The sequence below is a fragment of the Prionailurus viverrinus genome, chromosome A3 (assembly GCF_022837055.1).
Source record: "Prionailurus viverrinus isolate Anna chromosome A3, UM_Priviv_1.0, whole genome shotgun sequence".
NCBI classification, from domain to species: domain Eukaryota; kingdom Metazoa; phylum Chordata; class Mammalia; order Carnivora; family Felidae; genus Prionailurus; species Prionailurus viverrinus.
The window spans coordinates 58,228,465-58,250,114 of NC_062563.1; the positions used below are offsets into that span (position 1 = coordinate 58,228,465).

The following is a 21,650-nucleotide window of genomic DNA, read 5'->3' on the forward strand; positions in this document are numbered from 1 at the left end:
TGTTTATTTGTTTTTGGGAGAGAGAGACAGCATGAGTGAGGGAGGAGCAGAGAGGGAGGGAGACACAGAATCCGAAACAGGTTCCAGGCTCTGAGCGGTCAGCACAGAGCCTGATGCGGGGCTCAAACTCACAAACTGCGAGATCATGACCTGAGTCGAAGTTGGACACTTAACCAACTGAACCACCCAGGTGCCCCGATCTCTTCCATTTCTGTTGGATTTATTTTGTTTCTCCTTTTCTGTCTTCGGGGGTGAGCGTGTTGCTCATAGATATTGCAACCATCTTCTTTTCCTAACTCAGGTTAACAAGCGTGCTCTGATCAAATCTTTGTATCTCATCAACCTCACTGTAATCTTATTAGTATTCACTGTCAAATAATTTTCTCATTTCTATTATTATCCATGAGCTATTGAGAGGAGTTTTTATTTGATTGTTTATTTGATTTGATACGGTTATTCTAATTGTCTTTTTATTACTTATTTCTAACTTCTGACAATATGTAGTTGCAATGATTTCAATCTGTTGTTATAGCCCAATATATGGTCTATTTTATCAAACATTTCATTGTGCTTAGAAAGAATGTGTAATCTGTAGTAGCTGGGCACAGGGCTCTGTAATATAAACATCAGGCCATTCGTTGGACACATTTTGTTTGTCATGATAGGGTGTTCTGTTTGCCTGTTCTATCAGCTATTGTGAAAACCGTGGCTGGTATTATCCCATTATTATTCCATTATTACTGTAAATTGGTCAATTTCTCCCCGTAATCCTGAACTAACTTTCTCTTTCTGTATGTACATACATACACACACACACACACACACACACACACACCTTTAAGGCCATGTTATTATGTATCTAATAGGTTCAAAAATGAACTTTCAATCATTATGAAGTATCCCTGTTTATCTCTAATAATGCATTCTGCCTTCGTATCTACTTTGATATTAGTATAATTATACCAACATCACTTTGGTTAGTGTTTATATCATATATCATTTTCCAGTCTTTTCCAGCATCTTATAGACAGTCCAGAGTTTTAATTTCTTGTTCAAGCCCAGTGTGACAATCTTAATTTGGAGCATTTAGTCCATCATATAATTGGTGATATATGTGTGTTTAAATCGACTTATATAGATATTTTATTTGTAGCATCTGTCCTATATGTGTCTTTTCCTCCTTGCTTTCTTTTGATTCCTTCTTTTGGATCGCTTCTTACCTTGCTCTTGATTATTATTACTCCATATAACCCTATATTTTAAAAATTATTATTATCTTAGGGTTGCCTTAAATATTAAAACATAGATCCGCAAACTTATCAAAGTCTGATATTACTGATATCTCCACTCTCTTCTAAGAGAATGTAAAGTCTTAGAATGTAATTACATTTGACCTTCTCCTAGCATACAGGCAAATGCTGTTGGGAATTCTAACGTCATGTATATTTTAAATTCCATGAACAATCATCATTATTACTGCCTTATGCAGTCAAGATTCATTTAGATCTGCTCACATATTTACATCAACACTGCTCTTTCATTCCCTCCTACATAGCTGATTCACAATCTGGAAACATTTCCTTCTGCTTAAAGAGCATTGCAGTCGTTCCTTTTAAGACTGTGCTTGGCAAAGTTTGTCATTTTTAGTTTGCCATATTTTCACTGATTATAAAATTGGCAGCATTTTTTTCAGCATACAACCTCTGTTATTTCCATTGAAGTTTCAAACAGTGGTTTTACTGTTGCACACAGAGCATGTCTTTTTTTTTTTTTCCCCCTAACTTTTAAGATACTTTTCCTTTGTTTTTTGGTTTTCCGCAGTTTCACTGTGGTATTTTAAGGTGCAGGTTTGGTTTCATTTATCCTGCTGAGTCTCCTTAGCTTCCAGGGTCTTTTAATTGATGTGTCTATCAGTTTGGAACATTCTCAGATTATCATTTGAATAATATTGCCTCTGCTGTCATTTTTCTCTTTTCTCTTTCTTGTAGGACTGTAGTTACATACAGGTTAGCTCTGCAGATCCTCTTCCTCTAACCTCTATATTTCTTATTCTTTCGTCTCTCTGTGCTTAATCCTGGACATTTTCTCCTGACCTATATTTTAGTTCAGTAGTTCTTTTTTCAAATGTCTCATAGGCTATTAAACTCTGTATTGAATTTTTTGTTTTGGTATTGTCTTTGTCAGTCCTGATGTTTCGTTTGTTCTTTTTCAAATCTGATATGCTACTCTTTTTAAAAGTTTTCAACTGTCTTTTGAAAATTTCAATCATGTCTTTTCCTTCCTTGAACATAGTAAGCACAATTTATATATATATATATATATATATATATCGTTTTGGTGTATGTTTTTTATTGCAGATGAGCATATTTTCATATTTTCTTAGTCTTTTTTTTTTCTTCTGTGGATTATTCATTTGCCCCATTTGGATTATTCACATTCCTTGATTTGTTGGTATTTTCCATAGAAATTATATTACCTGTTTTTTAATACCTCTGTTCCAAACATTCTCTCTTAGTTTGTCATTCACATTTTGATTTTACCATTTTTCACATATACATACACTTAAATTTTTTATGATAGTCTAATTTTTAAGATATACACACACACATATATATATATACATACATATAGATACATATATACATACATATGTGTGTGTGTGTGTGTGTGTGTGTGTGTGTATCTGGGACCCTGGGGATCTGTGTCTGCTGTATGTGGTCTACCAACTAGAATTTACTGAGTCAAAAGTTATACATATTTGTGAAGGGTCTGAATACATATTAGAATTTCCCTCTGCAGAGTTCATACCAGTCCATTGACTTATTTATCTATTTAGCAACTATTTCTTGAGCATCATCTTTTTAAAAAAATATTTGTTTATTTATTTATTTCGAGGAAGAGACAGAGAGAGAGCAAGTAGGAGGGAGGCAGAGAGGGAGAGAATCCCAGACAGGTTCCACACTGTCAGCACAGACCCCAACACGGGGCTCGATCTCACAAACTGTGAGATGATGACCTGAGCTGAAATCAGGAGTCAGATGCCTAATCGATGGAGCCACCCAGACGCCATAAGCACCTTCCGTGTTCTAGAAATTGTTCTGAGCACTGATGATACTGGAGGGAACAAACCAGATGCAAAGCTTTCTCCTAAGAAGCATAGATTCAAATAGAATTAGAGATAACAAGACAGGTTCAAAATATGTGAGGTAGTGATAAGTACTTTATGAAAACACACAGAAAGCTCAAGGGCTAGAGCATGATGGTGAGTGAGGTGTGCTATTTCAACACGGTGGTCAGGTGAGATGACATTCAGTGGAGACCCGATGGAAGTGAAGAAACAGACCATGGGGATGTGTGTGGAAGAGCGTTTCAAGTAGAGGAAACAGCAAGTGCAAAGTCCCTGAGGTAGAAGTGTGCTTGACTGTTCAAGGAACAGCAGGTATACCAGTGTGATCAAAACAGAAGGACTGAATGGAGAGCTGCAATAAATGAGGTCCAAGCACATGTGAAGTGCTAACAAGGGGAAGTTGACCGTGGAGGGCCCTGCTGGGAATGCAAGGATTTTGAATTTTAGTCTGAGATGGGAAACCTTTGGAGAGTTTTAAACCTAAACATTTTTAAATGATTGCTCCTATTCATGGCTGGTCATGTATTAGAACACCTCCGATAGTGTCCTTGCTAATATTTGGTATTATATATGTTTTAATCCTTACCAATTTCATGGATAGATATCATTGTTTTTGTGTATATTTTTTATTGCAGGTGAATATATTTTCGTATTTTCTTAGTCTTTTATTCTTTTGTGAATTATTCATTTGCCCTATTTGGATTATTCATATTCTTTGATTTCTTGGAATTTTCTATAGAAATTATATTAGCTGTTTTTTAATATCTCTGTTCAAAACATTCTTAGTTTGTCTTTCACATTTTGATTTTACCATTTTTTACATATACATACATTTAAATTTTTTATGATAGTCTAATTTTTAATCTTCTGTGATTTCTTCCACTGTTTCTATGTGTAGAAAGTACATCCTTCTGAGGTTGGACATAAATTTATCTTTTGTTATTATCATTATTATTTTATTTGAGAGACAGTAAGTGCTTGTGAGCAGGAGAGGGGCAAAGAGAATCCAGAGCAGGCTCTATGCTCAGCACAGAGCCTGATTTGGGGCTCGATCTCATGACCCTGGAACCATAACCTGAGCTGAAACCAAGAGTTGGACACTCAACCAACTGAGCCACCCAGGTGCCCTGATTTATCTTTATGTTCTTTTTTTTTTTTTTAATGTTTACTTATTTTTGAGACAGAGAGAGACAGAGCATGAACGGGGGAGGGTCAGAAAGAGAGGGAGACACAGAATCTGAAACAGGCTCCAGGCTCTGAGCTGTCAGCACAGAGCCTGACGCAGGGATCGAACTCACGGACCACGAGATCATGACCTGAGCCGAAGTTGGACGGTTAACTGACTGAGCCACTCAGGCACCCCTATCTTTATTTTCAGTGGTACTTTTGAGGATTTATTTTTATATGTAGTTCTTTAATTCATCAAAAATGTATTTTCGTGTCTGATATGAGATAAAGAATGAACTACATATTCTTCACATTTAACAAGTTTTACTAATATTGCACATACACTATATCTCTTTCTCTACATATCTCCTTTACTAAATTTCTGTGTATTCCAACATATGCTTATTGTTTTCTGTTATGTTATCTAATCTTTGTGTTTGCGTACAAATATCAGTATTTTATTATAGCTTTATAATTAAACATACTTTAATATTTACTAGGAAAGATCTCTATTTCTTCTTTTTCACGCTCTTTATTTCTTCTATTCAATTGTTTTCCTGCTAACTTCTTCCAACATTTTTGACATGAAGTTTTAACAAATGCCTTGTCAAATTTCAGGACCGTCAATGAAATTTAATTGGTTTTATATTAAACATGTATATTAATCTCCCCTTAGTGATTTCAATGGCTTCAATAATTTTACTCACCAGGTTGTACTTCAATTGAATTGTTTTTTGGATAAATGATTTTAGGAATTCTTCCTGCATATCCATGTGTTTCTGCTAAGAAATCAAACCCACGTGAAATTGCATTAGAATCATGTATGATACCTTCCCAACTACTTATCCAATGCTAGTGTAAAGAAAACACAGTACTAAGCAGATCTTCAGTTAATACTAGTCAAGGAAAACACAAAGCTCATGGCATGATGAAATGCCACCCCATAAATACCTATTTTGAAACCAGAAATAACTGAATTGCTAAGGAAGAGCCCTAAGCACTGGGCTACCATGAGAGCTCCCTTCGCCATTCTGTATTTGGAAAAATGTAAACTGATGAGATTGTGTACTAAAAGCTCATTACCTAATAATCCAGATGCAGTTTGTAAGCAGTGGCTCTAAGCAAAGCTCTGGCCTGGGTCCTACAGAGAGATAATGATCCTAATGTCTCACTGCTCCATCCTCTCTCCCTGCTTTTCCACATTCTTTATATCCCATCCTCTTCCATTATACTTCCACTGTATCACTGTCTTCCCTTGTGTTGACTTGTCAGCCCTTCAATTTTCTCCACTTATTCTCTTCCCAATTTGCCCACCAACATTTAGCAATCACCTGCCTAGCCCCACGTGCCTCCTCTAGATTTGGGGTGGGACGCGGAGAAGCTATAAGAGGGAAGCTAGGAAAATGCAAAAACATATGTCCTTTATAATGACAATAATATTTGCACGTTCTACATACAAAGCATCCAAATTCAGTGTGTTCCAGACAGAAATCATCACTGGCCAGTTGATATACCACCTTGCTCTGGATCGCACACAGCTAAAATCTAGAAGTCATTCTAGGCAACAGCCCTTCTCTTACTTCTTCAAATTACCAACCACCAAGTCAAACTAATTTCACCTCCTAACATTTCTTCATGTGTGCCTCCTTCTTCACAGCTAAACCCTCTATTTTCCACTCTCTACTCTTTCCTAGGTACTCTTATTCATATCCACCCTTCTATTACCATCTAAAGGCCAAGGACTTTGAAAGTTGCATCTCCAGATTTTTCTCTAGACTATGGCCTTGGCCTACTTGACATCTCCGCGTGGACACCTCCAAGTACTCAACTTACCCACGACCAAGCTCATGATCTCTTTCCTAAATCCAGTTTTCCTTCAGAGTTATATTATTTCATTGAATAATATCACCAACCAGCCCATTGCATATGCCAAAAGGCCTAACTCCCTTGACCTTGCCATATCCCTTACCCCATATTCAATCCAACACTAACACCTGTCGGTTTTACCTCCTAAAATTCCTTGAACCCAGCCACATCTCTCCATCTTCAATGCCACCATGTTGCCTGTACCTACCTGATATCTCACCTGCATTTCTGTACCCACCTCCTACATGCCACTTCTACCCCTGTAGGGATCATTCTGTGCACAGCAGCCACACTCAGCTTTCAGAAATGTAAGTCACATCATGCGACTCTCCTGCTCTCCACCTGTCTGGCTGCTTACCATTGTTCTTGGAATGAACTCCACACTCTCTGCTTTGGATTGCATGTTCCCACCAATTCCTGGCCCCTGATTACTTCTCCAACCTCATTACCTAGCGTGACCTCCCTCCCTCAGCATTGCTCCAGCCAACCTGCCTATTTCCCATTATTCAGACATACCATGGTCTGTTTTGTTACAAGGCCTTTATTTTGGCTGCTCCCTCAGTCTGGAAAAATCTCACCCACTCCATCATTCAGTTTATGCTTCCTGACTGTCAGTGTCACTATTATCAAGAAGCTTTCCCTGACCCACAGACTTCTCAACAGGTCCTTGTCTGTTTGATCTCACATTTTCCATTCTCTCATTGCAATGAATCTCCTTGGTAATTACACATCTCACTAGCAACTTATCTGATATAGCTCTGCCTCCCCTCCCTGCTCAGACTTCAAAGTTCCATCAGAGCAGCAGTCATGGCTGTTTTCCTCCTTATCATGCTCTCTCTACTAAGCACAGGACCTGGCCTTGTTAGGCACTTAGTAAAGAGCCACTAAATTACAGCCTGAAGAAGAATCTCCTGCCTATTCCACTCAAGTTCTGATTATCAGCCCTCTTCTGGGTATTGCAGCAGCTGCCAAAGTGGTCTGCAGGCTCCAAGACACTCTTCAACTCTTGCTCAACCATCTCAAGACTGGTCTTGTCCATTACAAATGCAGCCTCATCCCTCTGCATCCAAAGGCTCTGCAGTGGCTCCATGGGAAAGCCTGCGTGTAACTGGCCCCCTTAACCTTGACCCTGTTTCACTCCATGGCCTCAGCAATCTCCGCTCCTTACCACATGCTTACGTATGTGCCAATAAAATTAGTTTTAGATCCAACACAAACTATACTGGTGGACACTTTTATGTTTTGTCTTAGACCATTCTCTCTGCCCTGTCTCACTCCTTACATCTATAAATCTAACTCATCCTTCAAAATTCAGCTGAGAAGACATTTCCTCTTGGAAGCCTTCCAAGGCCACTTATTTGCCAGTCTCGTGACTACTTCTGATTCTTTTACTGTTCCTCAGACACTATCTATAACTCTATCCTTATCACGTAATGTTAAAATGATTCATTTACATCTCCATCTCCACTGCCACCAGGTTGAGAGCTTCTCAACAGAAGAAACAATGGGTTTATGTTTTTTTTTAATTTGTTAATGATCAGGTTCTAACAATTTGGGAGATATAATAGATCATAATTAAGTGTTTGTTGCAATGGCACGAAATATAGACTATTGAGCTCAATGACCTCTTGAGGTAGTCTTCATTTCACCTTTGAAATGTTGTGTTTCAAAGAATCCCTTGGCTACCCATGTAAAACTAAAGCATGACAGTTGCCAATCATGCTGTTAATAAATAGGTCTGTGCCTAGTCTAGGCCAGGCACTGGGCTAGGTGTGGGGGATTGAGCAAGACAACTTTCGCCTACCTTTGGAGAGATAACAGGTGACGTAAAACCCAAAAGCATGAAAATCATCAAATGTAATACAATTATTTTTCTTAAGTAAAGGGTTCTAGGTGGGAAGCAGGAAGCCATCCATGCTAAATACATGCCTAAGAGAACCACACCATTAGGAAATTGCTAAGTACCACCCAGCGTTTTGAAGTCTGATAGAAATTAGTGACAGATATAATGGTCCAAATCAAAGAAATATTCAGTCTTCAGTTCTTCCCATTTAGATGAATAAACATAGAAAACAACTATCTCCTGACAAGAGAGCAAAAGGCAATAGCAAGAACTCCTTGATGAAGGTGTTGAAAAGAAGGAATGCTCATCTGGCCACTGAAAGCCTTAGTCCTAGACCTGTTTCTGTCACCAACCAGCTCTGTAAGTTTCATAAGTTACTCCTCCTGGGTCTCTATAAAATTAACGGCTTAAGCTGAATCATCTTTAGGGTTTCTTCAACCCCAAATATTCTGCTTTCAGGTCTCCAGGTCATATGTTCAAGCCAACTGGCTGCTCTGGGTTGAGAACTGATGCCCCATGAGCATCAAGTCCAGAGACCTTGAACTCTGCATGCATGGGCAGGGGAGGCCAACGCTGGAGTGGCCCAGCAAAGTAGTCACAGTAGTGATGGCTGAGGGAAATAAGAGTAACGATAATATCTACCACGTCCTGAATACCTATACTTTGCCAGGTACCCCAGTACCTGCTTTACATACGTGCTCTCATTTCATTTTCACACCAAGCGTGTTGAGCATTCTGTTTTCCCAGATGAGAAACTGAACTCCTCCTGCCCTTTGACCACCCCCTCTTTCTCCCCTCTGATTCTAACAATGGCAACTTTGAGAGTCTGCTAACCCTCAAAAAAATCAAGATTGAGAATCACTGCTTCCCAAAGCCAGCCATCTCACGCAGAGCCAAGAGGAAGCCAAGGCAATGGATATGAGCATATTTACTGATATTCACAGTGATGCTGTTTAAAATAGTGTACCGCTTCCCTGTGTGTGTCAGTTGGGCTTGACACGCGTAGTCCCCTCCGTCCTCTGCTGAAACGTTGCTCACTGAGAGCTTAATTCTCCAACGAGTAAACCGTCCTCCTTTAATCTCTTTACAGTCCTAAATACAAAAATATATATACATATATATTTTATTTACTTATTTACTTATTTGAGAGAGAGAATGAGTGCAAGGAGGGGAGAGGGACAGAGAGAATCCCAAGCAGGCTCTGCGCTCAGTGCAGAACCTGATGTGGGGCTCGATTCCCATGACCCTGGGATCACAACCTGAAGCAAAACCAAGATACGGATGCTCAACTGACTAAGCCACCTGGGAGCCCTTATACATATACATTTTAATTCAAAGAGTATTTTGGTGCATCAGTTACATTCCTAGTTAGCACCTCCTATGAACTGTGGGGAGATGAAAGAAACATGTGATCCCTAGACCATGGGTAATGTATAATCTAACTGAAGATGATTATCTATCTATCTATCTATCTACTATCTATCCATCCATATCCATCTATATCTGTAGATAGATAGAAAGATGGATAAATATCTACAGAAGATCTGACAAAGAATATGTTACAAGCTACAGTGAGTGCTGTAAATATTAAGTCTAACAGAGGTTGAGAAGAGAGAGGCCTAAGTGGGCTAGAAGGAAGACTATATGGAGGATTGAGTAGGGTCCTCAGAGGAATAGGGTAGGAGGATGTGAACAGGCAGGAATGCCTTCCACCCACAGGGGACCATATCTCCCAGTGGACCACCATCTCATGGCACCATGACCCTTTGCTAAAACTGCAAGCCCAGGTGATTAATGACTGCTTCCACTGTGTTCCAGGCCCAAATACACCTTCTCAACCTGTCGGGGGTTGGACTTTACAGAGGTCCAAAATAACTCTTCAAGAACATTCTGGTTGGTGGTCTGAGCAATAGTCAAAGTATGATGGCTAGGCTTATGGGCAGATGTCACATAACTTGTTACATCGCCCACGCTGCCGCTGCATCGACAAGAACAACCTCACGCCAAACCAGCTTGAGGTCTGGTTGGTCTCAGGAATGCCTTTCTTGCTTGGCATCCTCGGCAACCACCCACAGGGCAGGCCTCAGCCTCCATCTGTCTGTCAGAAGCTCACATTCTCATGCTAACTGCCACTTCTTCCATCTCACAGACCCCCTTCTGAACATTTCCTCAAAACTTTGCCCCTTTCTTTGGGAAGTGCCACTCAACAGAGTAACTTCTTGAATTATTGAGCCCATTTATTCATTAAAGCATTCAAGTTCCTGCTCTTTGCTAGTCTGTGAGAGGTCGTGTCATACAGGAATAAGATGCAGTCCCTGTCTTCAGAAAGCTCACAACCATGTAATATAGAGGACAAACTTTCAGGGGTTACCCTGATAAAGATTTAATTGCCTGCGTTTGGAGCTCTCTTCTCACGGAGTCAGCTGTAGCTAGCTCAGGAGCAGACTCCATTCTTCATGGGAACAGTGTGAATGGATCCACCTTGGAAGCTAAAACTCAATAATGCCAGAACGAGCATTTGTTTATTTATCATGTGAATTTCTAAAAGTTTTACCTTATTCCCCATATGGGAAACCCAATTATAATTGGATAGTTACTTAACAAACAGAATGGGAATTATTAGTAAGGGTCAGATGGGTGAAGGCATCAGATCCCATAATGTGATGCCACCTTCTTTGGAGTAGGGACAAACAAAAAGCATTGAGTCCTTGGACTATGAAAACTTTCTTTCCTGGATAGGGCTTTGATAGGGACAATCTCTGCAGGCCCAGAATACATGGATCCGTATATCCCTTTCTACATTTCCGTCATTGACCAGTCCCTTTCTGATCGACTCGTCCTTTCTTTTAAGATGTACAAACACTTAATCATATGGAAATCCAATCTTGATAATTTAAGAAGCAATCTTGATAGCTCCTGTCCCTTTACAGTAACTGGGACTGCTTCTACCACAGTCCACTAGGGCATCATTGTAGAGTTTAAATTCTCAGAAGGCCTTGACTGTTAGTTAAAAATCTGTAAGTGACATCTCACTGACAAGACCTAAACTTAAAATATTAGTAATGAGAGCAGGCAACACTTGAATGTATTTTGTCTCCCAAGCGCCAAGAAGAACACTTTGAGCCCAGCATGTACAGTGGTTGGAGGAATAGAATGGCCCAGAGTGTCTGGCTAAGATGCAGAACCTACAGGAGAGTGACAGAGATAGAACTGGTCAGGCACCCAGAAGCCCAATCATAGAAAACCATGAAAATGGAATGAACGTTGCAGCTTTTCCAGCAAGGGAATGAGACGATCATATTTGCCTTTGAGAATGATCTCAGGAAGTACAGATACAGCCTAACAGTGGAGCAGAAATCATTGTATTGAGAAGTAGTTTGGAATTGAAAAAAAAAATGGAGACATTACTGCTTTTCCAATGTGAATACTTCATTGTCCATGAGAATGCATATTTTATTTTTTTAATTTTTTTATGTCTATTTTTGAGAGAGAGAGAGAGAGACAGAACGCAAGTTGGGGAGGAGCAGAGAGAGTGGGAAACACAGAATCTGAAGCAGGCTCCAGGCTCTGAGCTGTCAGCACAGAGTCCAATGCGGGGCTCAAACCCACAAACCGCGAGATCGTGACCTGAGCCAAAGTCAGACGCTTAACCAACTGAGCCACCCAGGTGCCCCAAGAATGGATATGTTAATACCTGAACCTTCTCCTCCATAACCCTTCAATTTCAAGGACCATCTCTATTCCTCTTGGTCTTCAATTATCCCAGCCACAAGCTGGGCTTTGTCATTATCCAGAACCACTATGTTTCTAAATTCCTCAAAACAAATATACCATTCTGATTATCATTTATTATTCCATCTCTTCCATTCCTTTATTTTAACCAAATAATAGCATGTGATATTTATTTATTAAATAATTGCTATGTACCTACACTGAACTAAGGGCTTACCAGATAGATGATTTCATTCACTCTTCAAAACAAATCTGTGAGCCCTTATCTCTTGGACGGGTTTTAGTTGCATAAAGCAAAAAGCGTCCCAGCTATTTTAGGGGGGAAAGGATTTAACACAGGTATTAGGCGCTTACAAAATTTTAAGAAGCACTCAGGCAGTGAGATCTAAACCAGACCATGCTGGTGAACTAGCTCACAGGATCCCTGCTACCTCTGACATAACTGTGAGGTGGGAGTCAAGACTTTGAAACACCCCATCTGAAAGTCAGACACCAGGAGTTGCCACGACGCAACTCTAGCATGCGAAGTCATGCCACATCTAGTAAAGTCACACCAACAAATACATCATCAGAAGGCCTATGCACTGCTTCTCAGCTCCCACAAAGCCGAGGTCTGGGCCCTGGAACACCGCTGCAGAAAAATCCCCATGTTCATGCTGTCCAGCAGAAAAAGCAGGACAATCTAGACAATTTCTCATTTCAGCCCTTCAGGGAAGCCAGCTGAAGAAGCTTAGTCACATCCAGAACATTAGCTGCAGGAAACCCTGGAAAACTGTAGGGTGTGTATTTGGTTGCTTTGGTTGTTTGTTTGTTTGTTCGTTTGTTTCTTTTTAGCTTTATAGCCTCTCTAGTGTTTAAAGAGGCTCACCATGGACAGTGAACATCTATCCACCATGTTCATTATAGTCTTCTACCTGAAATTTCTACCCATCACACCCATTTTTCTGTCTTCGCTGGAAGCAGTCTTCTTGACCCTTCCATTTGGTATTAATTACCACTTTCCTTTAGGTATCATTTCCTTTCCCATCATGTGGCCGTCACTTTACTGACCCCCTTTCAATTCCTCCACACTGTTGCCCTTTATCCTTGAAGCATATTCAGCCTACAAAACCCCATCCTGGGTTGGTCCCATTGTCCCTCTTCTACATGCCTACAACCCGATGAACATTATGAGAAAAAATCACATCAACATGAGTCTTGGCATCACTACTAATTCATGGTCTTCACCTTAGAAATTCTTTGCCTTCGACTCCCTCATTCACCTACTCACCTACACTGTTCTTTCTAAATTTTCACCTAACATCTCCCTCCAACTAATGGAGAAAAGAGGAGCCACTGGGAATGAGTTCCCTCCACTTACTCTCCTCTCCTTTCCCCTCATTCTGTCAGTTCTATCTTATACACTCTCCTCAATGGTCCTCGTTTAATCACTGAATTTCTGAAATAGCGTCAATGATCCACACACCACCATACGCAAGCCCTTCCAATTTATTCCCTGCAGTGCCTCCACGAGGACTTTACTAACGCGTAAAGAAGTGGAGTATGTCATTCTCCTAATAGGGTGATTGGCCGTTAACATACTTTAAGTGGGGGAAAGGCTATGTGCTGGTTAGCAAACAAGATCTTCTACTTCCTAGCATCACCTTACCCCACTCGGACATGGACCCCAGACTCTAATGCCCCCAAACACCATTCTCTTTCTTACCTGATCCCTTTGCACCTGCTAGGGTTTTTTCTAATTGTCATCATTTTCACCCCCCACCCCCCCTTCCCCACCAGCTTCATTTCTATTCATTCTTTACGCAGTGCAATGCTCACCTCCTACACAAAGCATTTCTTGGTATGGCCCCAGGCAGATAATAGGCTCTAAGTGCTTGGAGAATTGATTCCAACGTTCTCATTTGACAGAAGAAAACACTGAGGCCCAAAAAGTAACTCAAAGTCTGAACTGGAGAGTAGCAAAAACAGAGCCATAACTGAGGTCGCTGGTGGGAACAGTTTCAGAACAATCCCTCTTCTTCATATTGTTTGACTCCTAGCCTCCTATCTGCTCAAGCTGAGCAGATAGTTTAAAAATAAAAATGCCCAGGGGCGCCTGGGTGGCGCAGTCGGTTAAGCGTCCGACTTCAGTCAGGTCACGATCTCGCGGTCCGTGAGTTCGAGCCCCGTGTCGGGCTCTGGGCTGATGGCTCAGAGCCTGGAGCCTGTTTCCGATTCTGTGTCTCCCTCTCTCTCTGCCCCTCCCCCGTTCATGCTCTGTCTCTCTCTGTCCCAAAAATAAATAAACAAACGTTGAAAAAAAAAATTTACAAAAAAATAAAAAATAAAAAAATAAAAATGCCTGAAACTCACCCATGGATAATCTGACTCAGGAAGTAGAAGATAAGTCCGAGCCAAGTGCTTTAAAAAAAAAAAAACCCATCCTCTTAACACTGAGGTAGTGACAAAGTTGATTCTAAAAACCTACCTCTCTACAAATGTCAAGTGCTTTCAAATCTATGACCACACAGGCCCAGGCCGAGAGGAAAAAATTTCGAGAAGAGTTCTACTGATAAGACTCTAAAGGGGCATAATGCTGGTGCCAAGAGGTAATTGTTGCAAGGCTGCAAGGTGGGAGACAATGCTGGAGGAAGAGTCTACAAGAAGCCATGGAGAAGAACGTGTGACCCCGTATCCTGAGAAAGCCAAAGTTGGATTCGGAAAGTGGGTAATGCCACAGTCCAAGCCAACTGAGGCTGAGGGGACGGTGGCCTGGCAATCAGTACCCTCTAAGTAAAACAGGAATACTGTTAGGGAATTTTTTTTTCCAAGTAGGCTCCATGCCCAACATGGGCTGGAATTCATGACCCTGAGATCAAGAGTTGCATGTTCTACTGACTTAGCCAGCCAGGCCTCCCTTGGAACAGGATTGTTGTTAGTTTTTAAACTGTAGTCAGAGCCAATGCTAACAAGAGGATAATGAGAAAGAGTATGCAAACTGTTTATTATATGTCCCAACACATATTAAATGAATACTTGTCACGTAATTTTTTTCCACTGGCCCAATAGTTAATAAGAAAAACAAAACATATTGGAGATAGAAAGAACTCAGAAGCCATCCACCTATTCAACAGAAACTTACTGAACATTTCCTCAGGGCCAGGTATTAGCCTTGTAAGTGGAGAAGACACAGGCAGTAGCTATAAAGTCTGTAAAGAGAACTTCTCATTAAAGGAAAACTGGGTGTTTAGAACTAAGTGTCCCAAATACTTCTTTTTTTTTTTAATGTTTATTTATTTCTGAGACAGAAACAGAGCATGAGAGGGGGAGGGGCAGAGAGAGAGGGAGCCACAGAATCCTAAGCAGGCTCCAGGCTCTGAGCTGTCAGCACAGAGCCCGACGTAGGGCTCAAACTCACAGACCATGAGATCATCACCTGAGCCGAAGTTGGACGCTCAACCTCAACCAACTGAGCCACCCGGGCGCCCCACCCCCAAAATTATCCTGAAGGTGACAGCCAGTAGACTGATAAGACAGTGCTTTGACAGATACAGGTGTAGGAGACAAAAGCTAGAGTCAGGGCCTGACGTCCTGCCAAACTCTTAAGTCCTCAGCTGGGATCGAAATGACCACACAGTTTGGTTAAACCGCTAAAAGCATGGCCCTAAAAGAAGACCGCGTCAATCCCAACTTCAAATGATGATTCTCACAAGTTTACTATTGCGCCAAGCAAGCCAGGCTTGTGCCTATATGTACTACCTACAATATGATTCAATTTCAGTGAAATTCATAAGCTGGCAACACTCATCTATGCTATTATAAGTCAGGGGATTAGGGAAGTACAGTTCTTTGGAAGATGGCAGAAGGGGGCCTTCTGAGGTGCTGGTGGTGTTTTAGTTCTTGACCTTGATCACTGGAAGGGGTAACCAAAGGGTATGTTCACTTTCTGATAATCCATCAAGCTTGTCCCCTTAAGCTTCATGTATTTTCTATACATACACTGAACCTCGATGGAAATTGTTCACGCATTCCAAACATTGGTACCCAGAATATATAAATATATAAAGTCTCTTGTAAGTCAGCAACAAAATGGTAAGAAAAAGGAAAAAAAAAATAAAAATAGGGCAAAAGGTAGGAGTCACCAGTTCAGAGCATTCAAAAATGGTCAGTAAATGTATGCAAAAGTTGTTCAATCTCAGTAACACTAATAATTAAGGAAAAGCAACTAAAACAACAATACAGTAACATTTACACCCATTAAGCTGATAAAAAAATATATAAGTCTTATAATACAAAGTCCCAGATAAGGTTTTAGGGGGTTCAGGATATTGCAGGGGGTGAGTATAAGCCGATAAAAAATTTTGTCAAGGAACTTGGCATCATCAATGAAATTGAATACTTTATACATAGCCTACAATCTAACAATTATAAGGTTAATGAGAATGTAGCCTACAAAACTTGCACACCGGCAAATGCGCCTTCAAACACAGGGATAAGGCCATTCATTGCCTTGTGAGAGCAGAAAATGAAAACAAAGTAAATGAACACAAAACGTAATAGGATCAACAAGGCCAAAACTGGATCCTTGGAAAAAAGTAATAAAACTGACACCTCTCTTATGAGAGACTAATCCAGTGAGACAGTGAGAGAGAAATACATTGTAACAGGGATTAAAAGAAGAACCTTCTGGCAGAAACAGACATCAAAAGAGCAAAGATGATAAACCGTTGCATGCTAGAGTATCTGAAATGTTTAATGAAAGGAGCAATTTCCTACAAAAAAAGAAATCTTACCAAAACTCTTTCAGGAAGAAACGAGAAATTGGTATAAGCCTCTCTCCATTAATGAAATTGAATCAGGTGATAAAAAGGTTTCCACAGAGAAAAATCACGCCCCAGATGGCTGTACCGACAGGTGCTAACAAGCAGAATTACAGGAAAACTAATCCTATCTTAAATAACCAGCCTGGTCTCCTCCCTGCCTAGGATTATGTCTTAGACATTAATATCTGCTGGGACAGCCAAGAAAAGAGAATGCTCCAAGGTGAAAACACAAGGTGCAGAAAGGTGAGTCAAGGATTTCGTGTTTTCATAAAAAGTGAAGGACAAAGATATAGTTTTATTTGCTTGGATAGCATGATATAAAAATAATGCAAAGGATAGAAGAAAGTAATAAAAGCAGCCACGTGCTAGGAAAGGTGTGACAGGCCCAGGGCAAATACAGCTCAGGAGAGCAGAGGATACTTTCCAGGGGTGACTTTTTATACTTTGTGATTATTGAATCTTGTGCGTGTAGTACCCACTCAAATTTATTAATCTGTTAGAATAAAAGAATAACCAAGGATAGTTCTCAAAAAATATAATAGCAGGGAGGTGGTGAATACAAGGAATAAAATATTTCAAAGTTATAAGAACCATAAATTTTAAAATCAATAATCAGCTGGGTAAAATTATCAATATCAATTAGCTAACAATTAGCTAGGTACTCAAATCTCTTTACCAACTCTGCCTTGAAAGATACAACTTAAACTAAAAACAAGTTTAAAAAAAATTTTATGCTTATTTATTTTTGAGACAGAGAAAGAGTGAGAACAGGAAAGGGGCAGAGAAAGAAGGAGACACAGAGTCTGAAGCCAACTCTAGACTGAGCTGTCAGCACAGAGCCCGTCGTGGGTCTCGAACTCATGAACTGTGAGATCATGACCTGAGCTAAAGTGGGATGCTTAACCAACTGAGCTACCCAGGCCCCCCAAAGTGAGTAAGTTTTAAAGAAGAAGAAAAATATCATAGGAAAATTATTTTTTTTACCTTGTACCACGTTATTGAATCCAAAACACAACTCTGTGGGAAGTTCAGATGACAGGTAAGACTGTCGTCTTTTCCGGCATGTAGTATTTGTTTGTATTCATCTGATAAAATCAGTTGACTGTTTCCAGAAAAACAATACCAATATTTTCTTAACACAGTTAGGTTTACATGGATTCTGTGACAGGTGTTTGTATAGCTGTAAGAAAATGGCAAATTGAAACCTCGTAAACTCCAACAGTCACAAAATCAAATGAATCCACTCATCTCCAGATTGCCAAATCATCTTCAAGATATTGTGCAAGCCCTCTGCCTCAAACGAGGTGGGATGCATCTCACAAATCATTACTTACAAAAAGGAAAAAAAAATATATTTATATTGTGGAAACCCTGGACAACACCTTAACCACGTGATCCAACTGATTACCACCACCAAGGGGCAAATGAACACCATGAGCTGCTGAGTGTGTTGTCTGAAGAGGGTACAGACTACATGCTATTCCAGCCAAGAAGGCTCAGCCTCATCCTACTCAGGAAGAAATGTCTGGCAAACCCGAATGAAGGGATAGTGTATAAAATAATTGTACTCCTTAAAAATGTCAATGTCATGAAGCACAGAGGACCTGTTCCAGATGAAAAGAGACTGAAAATATGTGACAGCCCCATGCAATACATGATCCCAGATTGGATGCTCTACCAGAAAGGAAAGGAACAAAATGTGTCAAGAAAAATCGAGATGATTGACAGAATTCTAGTGTGAATTTGGAGTTAGATAAAAATGTTATATGATGGTTCCTGAATATGATAACTAAGAAAATATTCTTGGCAGCAAACACACATGGAACTACTCAAGGCTAAAGGAACACGATGCATACAACTCAAGTGTTTTAGAAGAAATGGCTTAGAAAAAAAATATTGCGTGTAATATACATATACAGCTGACCCTTGAACAACGAGGGGGTTAGGGGCACTGGACCCCGTGCACTGTTGAAAACCCACATAGAACTTTTGACTCCCCCAAACCTGAACTACTAATAGCCACTGTTGACTGGAAGCCTTACTGATAACATAAACAATGGATTAACACATATTTTGTATGTTATGTGTATTATATATTGTGTTCTTACAGTGAAGTAAGCTAGAGGGGCACCTGGGTGGCTCAGTCAGGTGAGCGACTGACTCTTGATTTCAGCTCAAGTCATGAGCCCAAGGTCGTGAGATCAAGCTCCCTGTTGAGCTCCACGTTGAGTGTGGAGACTGCTTAGGATTCTCTCTCTCCCTCCCTCTGCCCCTCTCCCCTGCTCATGCTCTCTCTTTCTCTCTTTAAAATGAAAAAAGAAAAAAATAATAAAGTTAGAGGGAAAATGTTAAGGAAATAATAAGGAAGAGAAAATACATTTACAGTAATGTACTATATTCATCAAAAAAATATCCATGTATAAGTGGACGTATGCAATTCAAACCCATGTTGTTCAGGGATCAGTCATATATGGAGAGAGAGCAAGAAAGAGAGAGAGAGAGAGGGAGAGAGAATTATAAGGTAAATGTGGCAAATGTTAAAATAATGAGGAATCTAGATAAAGGATAGGTGGGAGTTCTTTATACTATTCTTGCAAACTTTGAAGGGATTTGAAATTACTTCAGTGTAAAAATATACAGTTTACTAAGTATGTCTCATATCTATATGTTAATGATTTTTGAGAATTCACACTTATTTTTTTCCATGACAGCAGCATCTGTGTCTACTTTCTAGGAAAGATGATCTTTCCCTGTCTCACAGCAACCAGATTTAAGTATTTTAAATCCAGCCCAGGCATCCAGATGAATTTGTGTGCCACACAATCTCCAGCTCTATTATGTCATAACCCAGGGTCAAACAGGACAGGAGACCTCCACGAGACACCTTGTCAGCACCTTAATCTAAACAGTGAGTGAAATTGTGGAAAGGAGCCATGAAATAGGGGCTCACAGCCACTCCCACTTGTGTACCACTGGGCAAATGCAATCACCTTTCTCCAGTACCAATTTCCCATATAATCTCAGCTAATTGTCCCTTCCACCCTATCAGGCTGGCGTTACTTCCATTTTACAGATAAGAAAATCAAGGCTCAGAGAGATCAAATCATTTGTTAAAGACATGCATGCCAGTAAGGAAAGGTAACAAAATTGAGGCCGTTGGGCAAAATTTGTCCACAAATGTGTTTTATTTAAACCATACTCACAAAGCTTATTGAAAACTCACACACACACACACACACACACACACACACACATACATACAATTTCCAGGTTCCCTGAAAACTTAGAAAATGGGCTTGAGCTGTAGAGATTGCTGCCTTTGGTGGGACATATGCTTTCTGGTTCCCCACAGCCCCCACCAGGCTCAACTGTCTCCCTGCCATGAGCCCTGGGTCACTCACTCATTTACATTACATCCTAACATGAGGCTTACTTAGCACAGGGCCTGAAACATATCTGTCAGTCACTGTTAAATTCCTATTGTGGTGCCATTACAAAAAGGTGCTCAAAGGAGGTTTATCCCCATCTGGTTGTGCCACCTGTCACGAAAACTTCTGGCATTCTAAGAAAGAAGGCAGCAATAACAATGCGAGAAACAGATTTTTAAGCTGGTCTGGCCTGTGGCCTTAGATCAATGGGAAAAGACGCATTTCATGTTCCAACAACTGATTTATAAACCTGTTCTGTTTTAAAATGTGTTCACTGGATCGCTTCTCGGCATTTTGGCTGAGATCAAGTGTAAAATGTGTTCACTGGAAACCGTCTGGTAACAAACTGTTATAAAACTATTTTATTCTCTCACTGAGCTTTCTATGTTTATTAAGAGTTTATAAAGAATTTTCCTAAAAGAATTATATATATATATGTACATATATATATATGTACGTATATATATACAAATATTTTTCAACGTTTTTTATTTATTTTTGGGACAGAGAGAGACAGAGCATGAATGGGGGAGGGGCAGAGAGAGAGGGAGACACAGAATCGGAAGCAGGCTCCAGGCTCTGAGCCATCAGCCCAGAGCCCGACACGGGGCTCGAACCCACGGACCGAGAGATCGTGACCTGGCTGAAGTCAGACGCTTAACCGACTGCGCCACCCAGGCGCCCCCATATATATATATATATATATATATATGGTTATAACACTATACACACACGTGTGTGTGTGTGTGTGTGTGTGTGTGAAAAAGAGACAGAAAGAGGGACTTAGTTCTATTTTAAATGAGCAACTTACTTTATGACACATTGGTAGATCCCGGTGTCCTCCTGTGTCAGGGGGAGAAACAAAATCCAGTTTTGCTCCTGGTGAATTCTGGACTGTGCATTTGTGGATATTGGGCTTTTGCCAGGATATTTATACCATGTTACATGTACTTTCCCGGACGTCGGTGACAGGTTTATACAATTAAAAGCAAAAGGCTGGCCGGCGGAAGGTGTCTCCTTGTACATTCTAATATCCTTGCATGCATCTAGGGAAAGAAAGGGGTGGGGGAATCATGAAAGAGAACTCTGGTGCTATTTATTATCAGCTTTAACAAATGCCTCTTCAATTTTCTAGCCAATTTGAAATTGTATTGGAGAGTTTTCTCAGCGTGGGAGTTCCCTAAAATGGTCTGCTGATTTGATTTATGGACAAAAATGTGTCCATAAAAGACATTGACTCATCCTCTCTGTCTGGGATGATTTTGTTCTGTCCCTTCTTTCCTAAGACCCTGAGTCCTTATCTGCCTGAGTACACGTTCCTGTTCTGAGCCCCCTTGTCCTGTTTCTTTGTGCTCTGCCACCCAGTTATTTCACTCCGTCTTGAATAAAAGGTGCAAGTATTTCATCTCAAAGAGGATTGTTTAAAAATCTGCTCATGTTAAAGTTCGCTTCTACTGAACCGCATAGCATGGCACTGCACTGCGTGTCTTCTTGGGAGAAGTCTGTTCTGCTGCTGGGTTTTGAGCCTTTGGACTCAAGACTTCCAAATTTGCCTACCCACACCTCCTCACCCCACCCACCTTCCCCCTCCCAAAGGTGCCTCAAAACCCAAAGGGGACATTTGGGGCTGAGCGTCAGATGCTGGGAACTTGCTGTTTCCCCACTCAGCGTTAACTTCACTTGGT

General features: G+C 40.5%; 2 protein-coding genes across 14 annotated transcripts in view; both read right to left on the reverse strand.

Moving 5' to 3' along the window:
- Positions 1-21,650, reverse strand: part of IL1RL2 (interleukin 1 receptor like 2) — a 44,605-nt gene that overhangs the window by 20,673 nt on the left and 2,282 nt on the right. For 11 of the 13 annotated variants that reach the window (XM_047854399.1, XM_047854409.1, XM_047854403.1 and 8 more), the window contains 4 exons: positions 20,777-21,011; positions 17,522-17,717; positions 8,936-9,095; positions 5,002-5,076 (listed from right to left, as the gene is read on the reverse strand). In XM_047854399.1, coding sequence (XP_047710355.1) covers positions 5,002-5,076; positions 8,936-9,095; positions 17,522-17,717; positions 20,777-21,011 — 666 coding nt within the window. The remainder of the gene's footprint in view (positions 1-5,001; positions 5,077-8,935; positions 9,096-17,521; positions 17,718-20,776; positions 21,012-21,650) is intronic. The other 2 variants (XM_047854402.1, XM_047854401.1) reach the window with 2 other exon arrangements.
- IL1R1 (interleukin 1 receptor type 1) overlaps positions 21,596-21,650 on the reverse strand; it is a 91,078-nt gene continuing 91,023 nt past the window's right edge. The window contains exon 14 of the transcript XR_007151208.1: positions 21,596-21,606. The gene's annotated coding sequence lies outside the window, so the exon portion shown is untranslated. The remainder of the gene's footprint in view (positions 21,607-21,650) is intronic.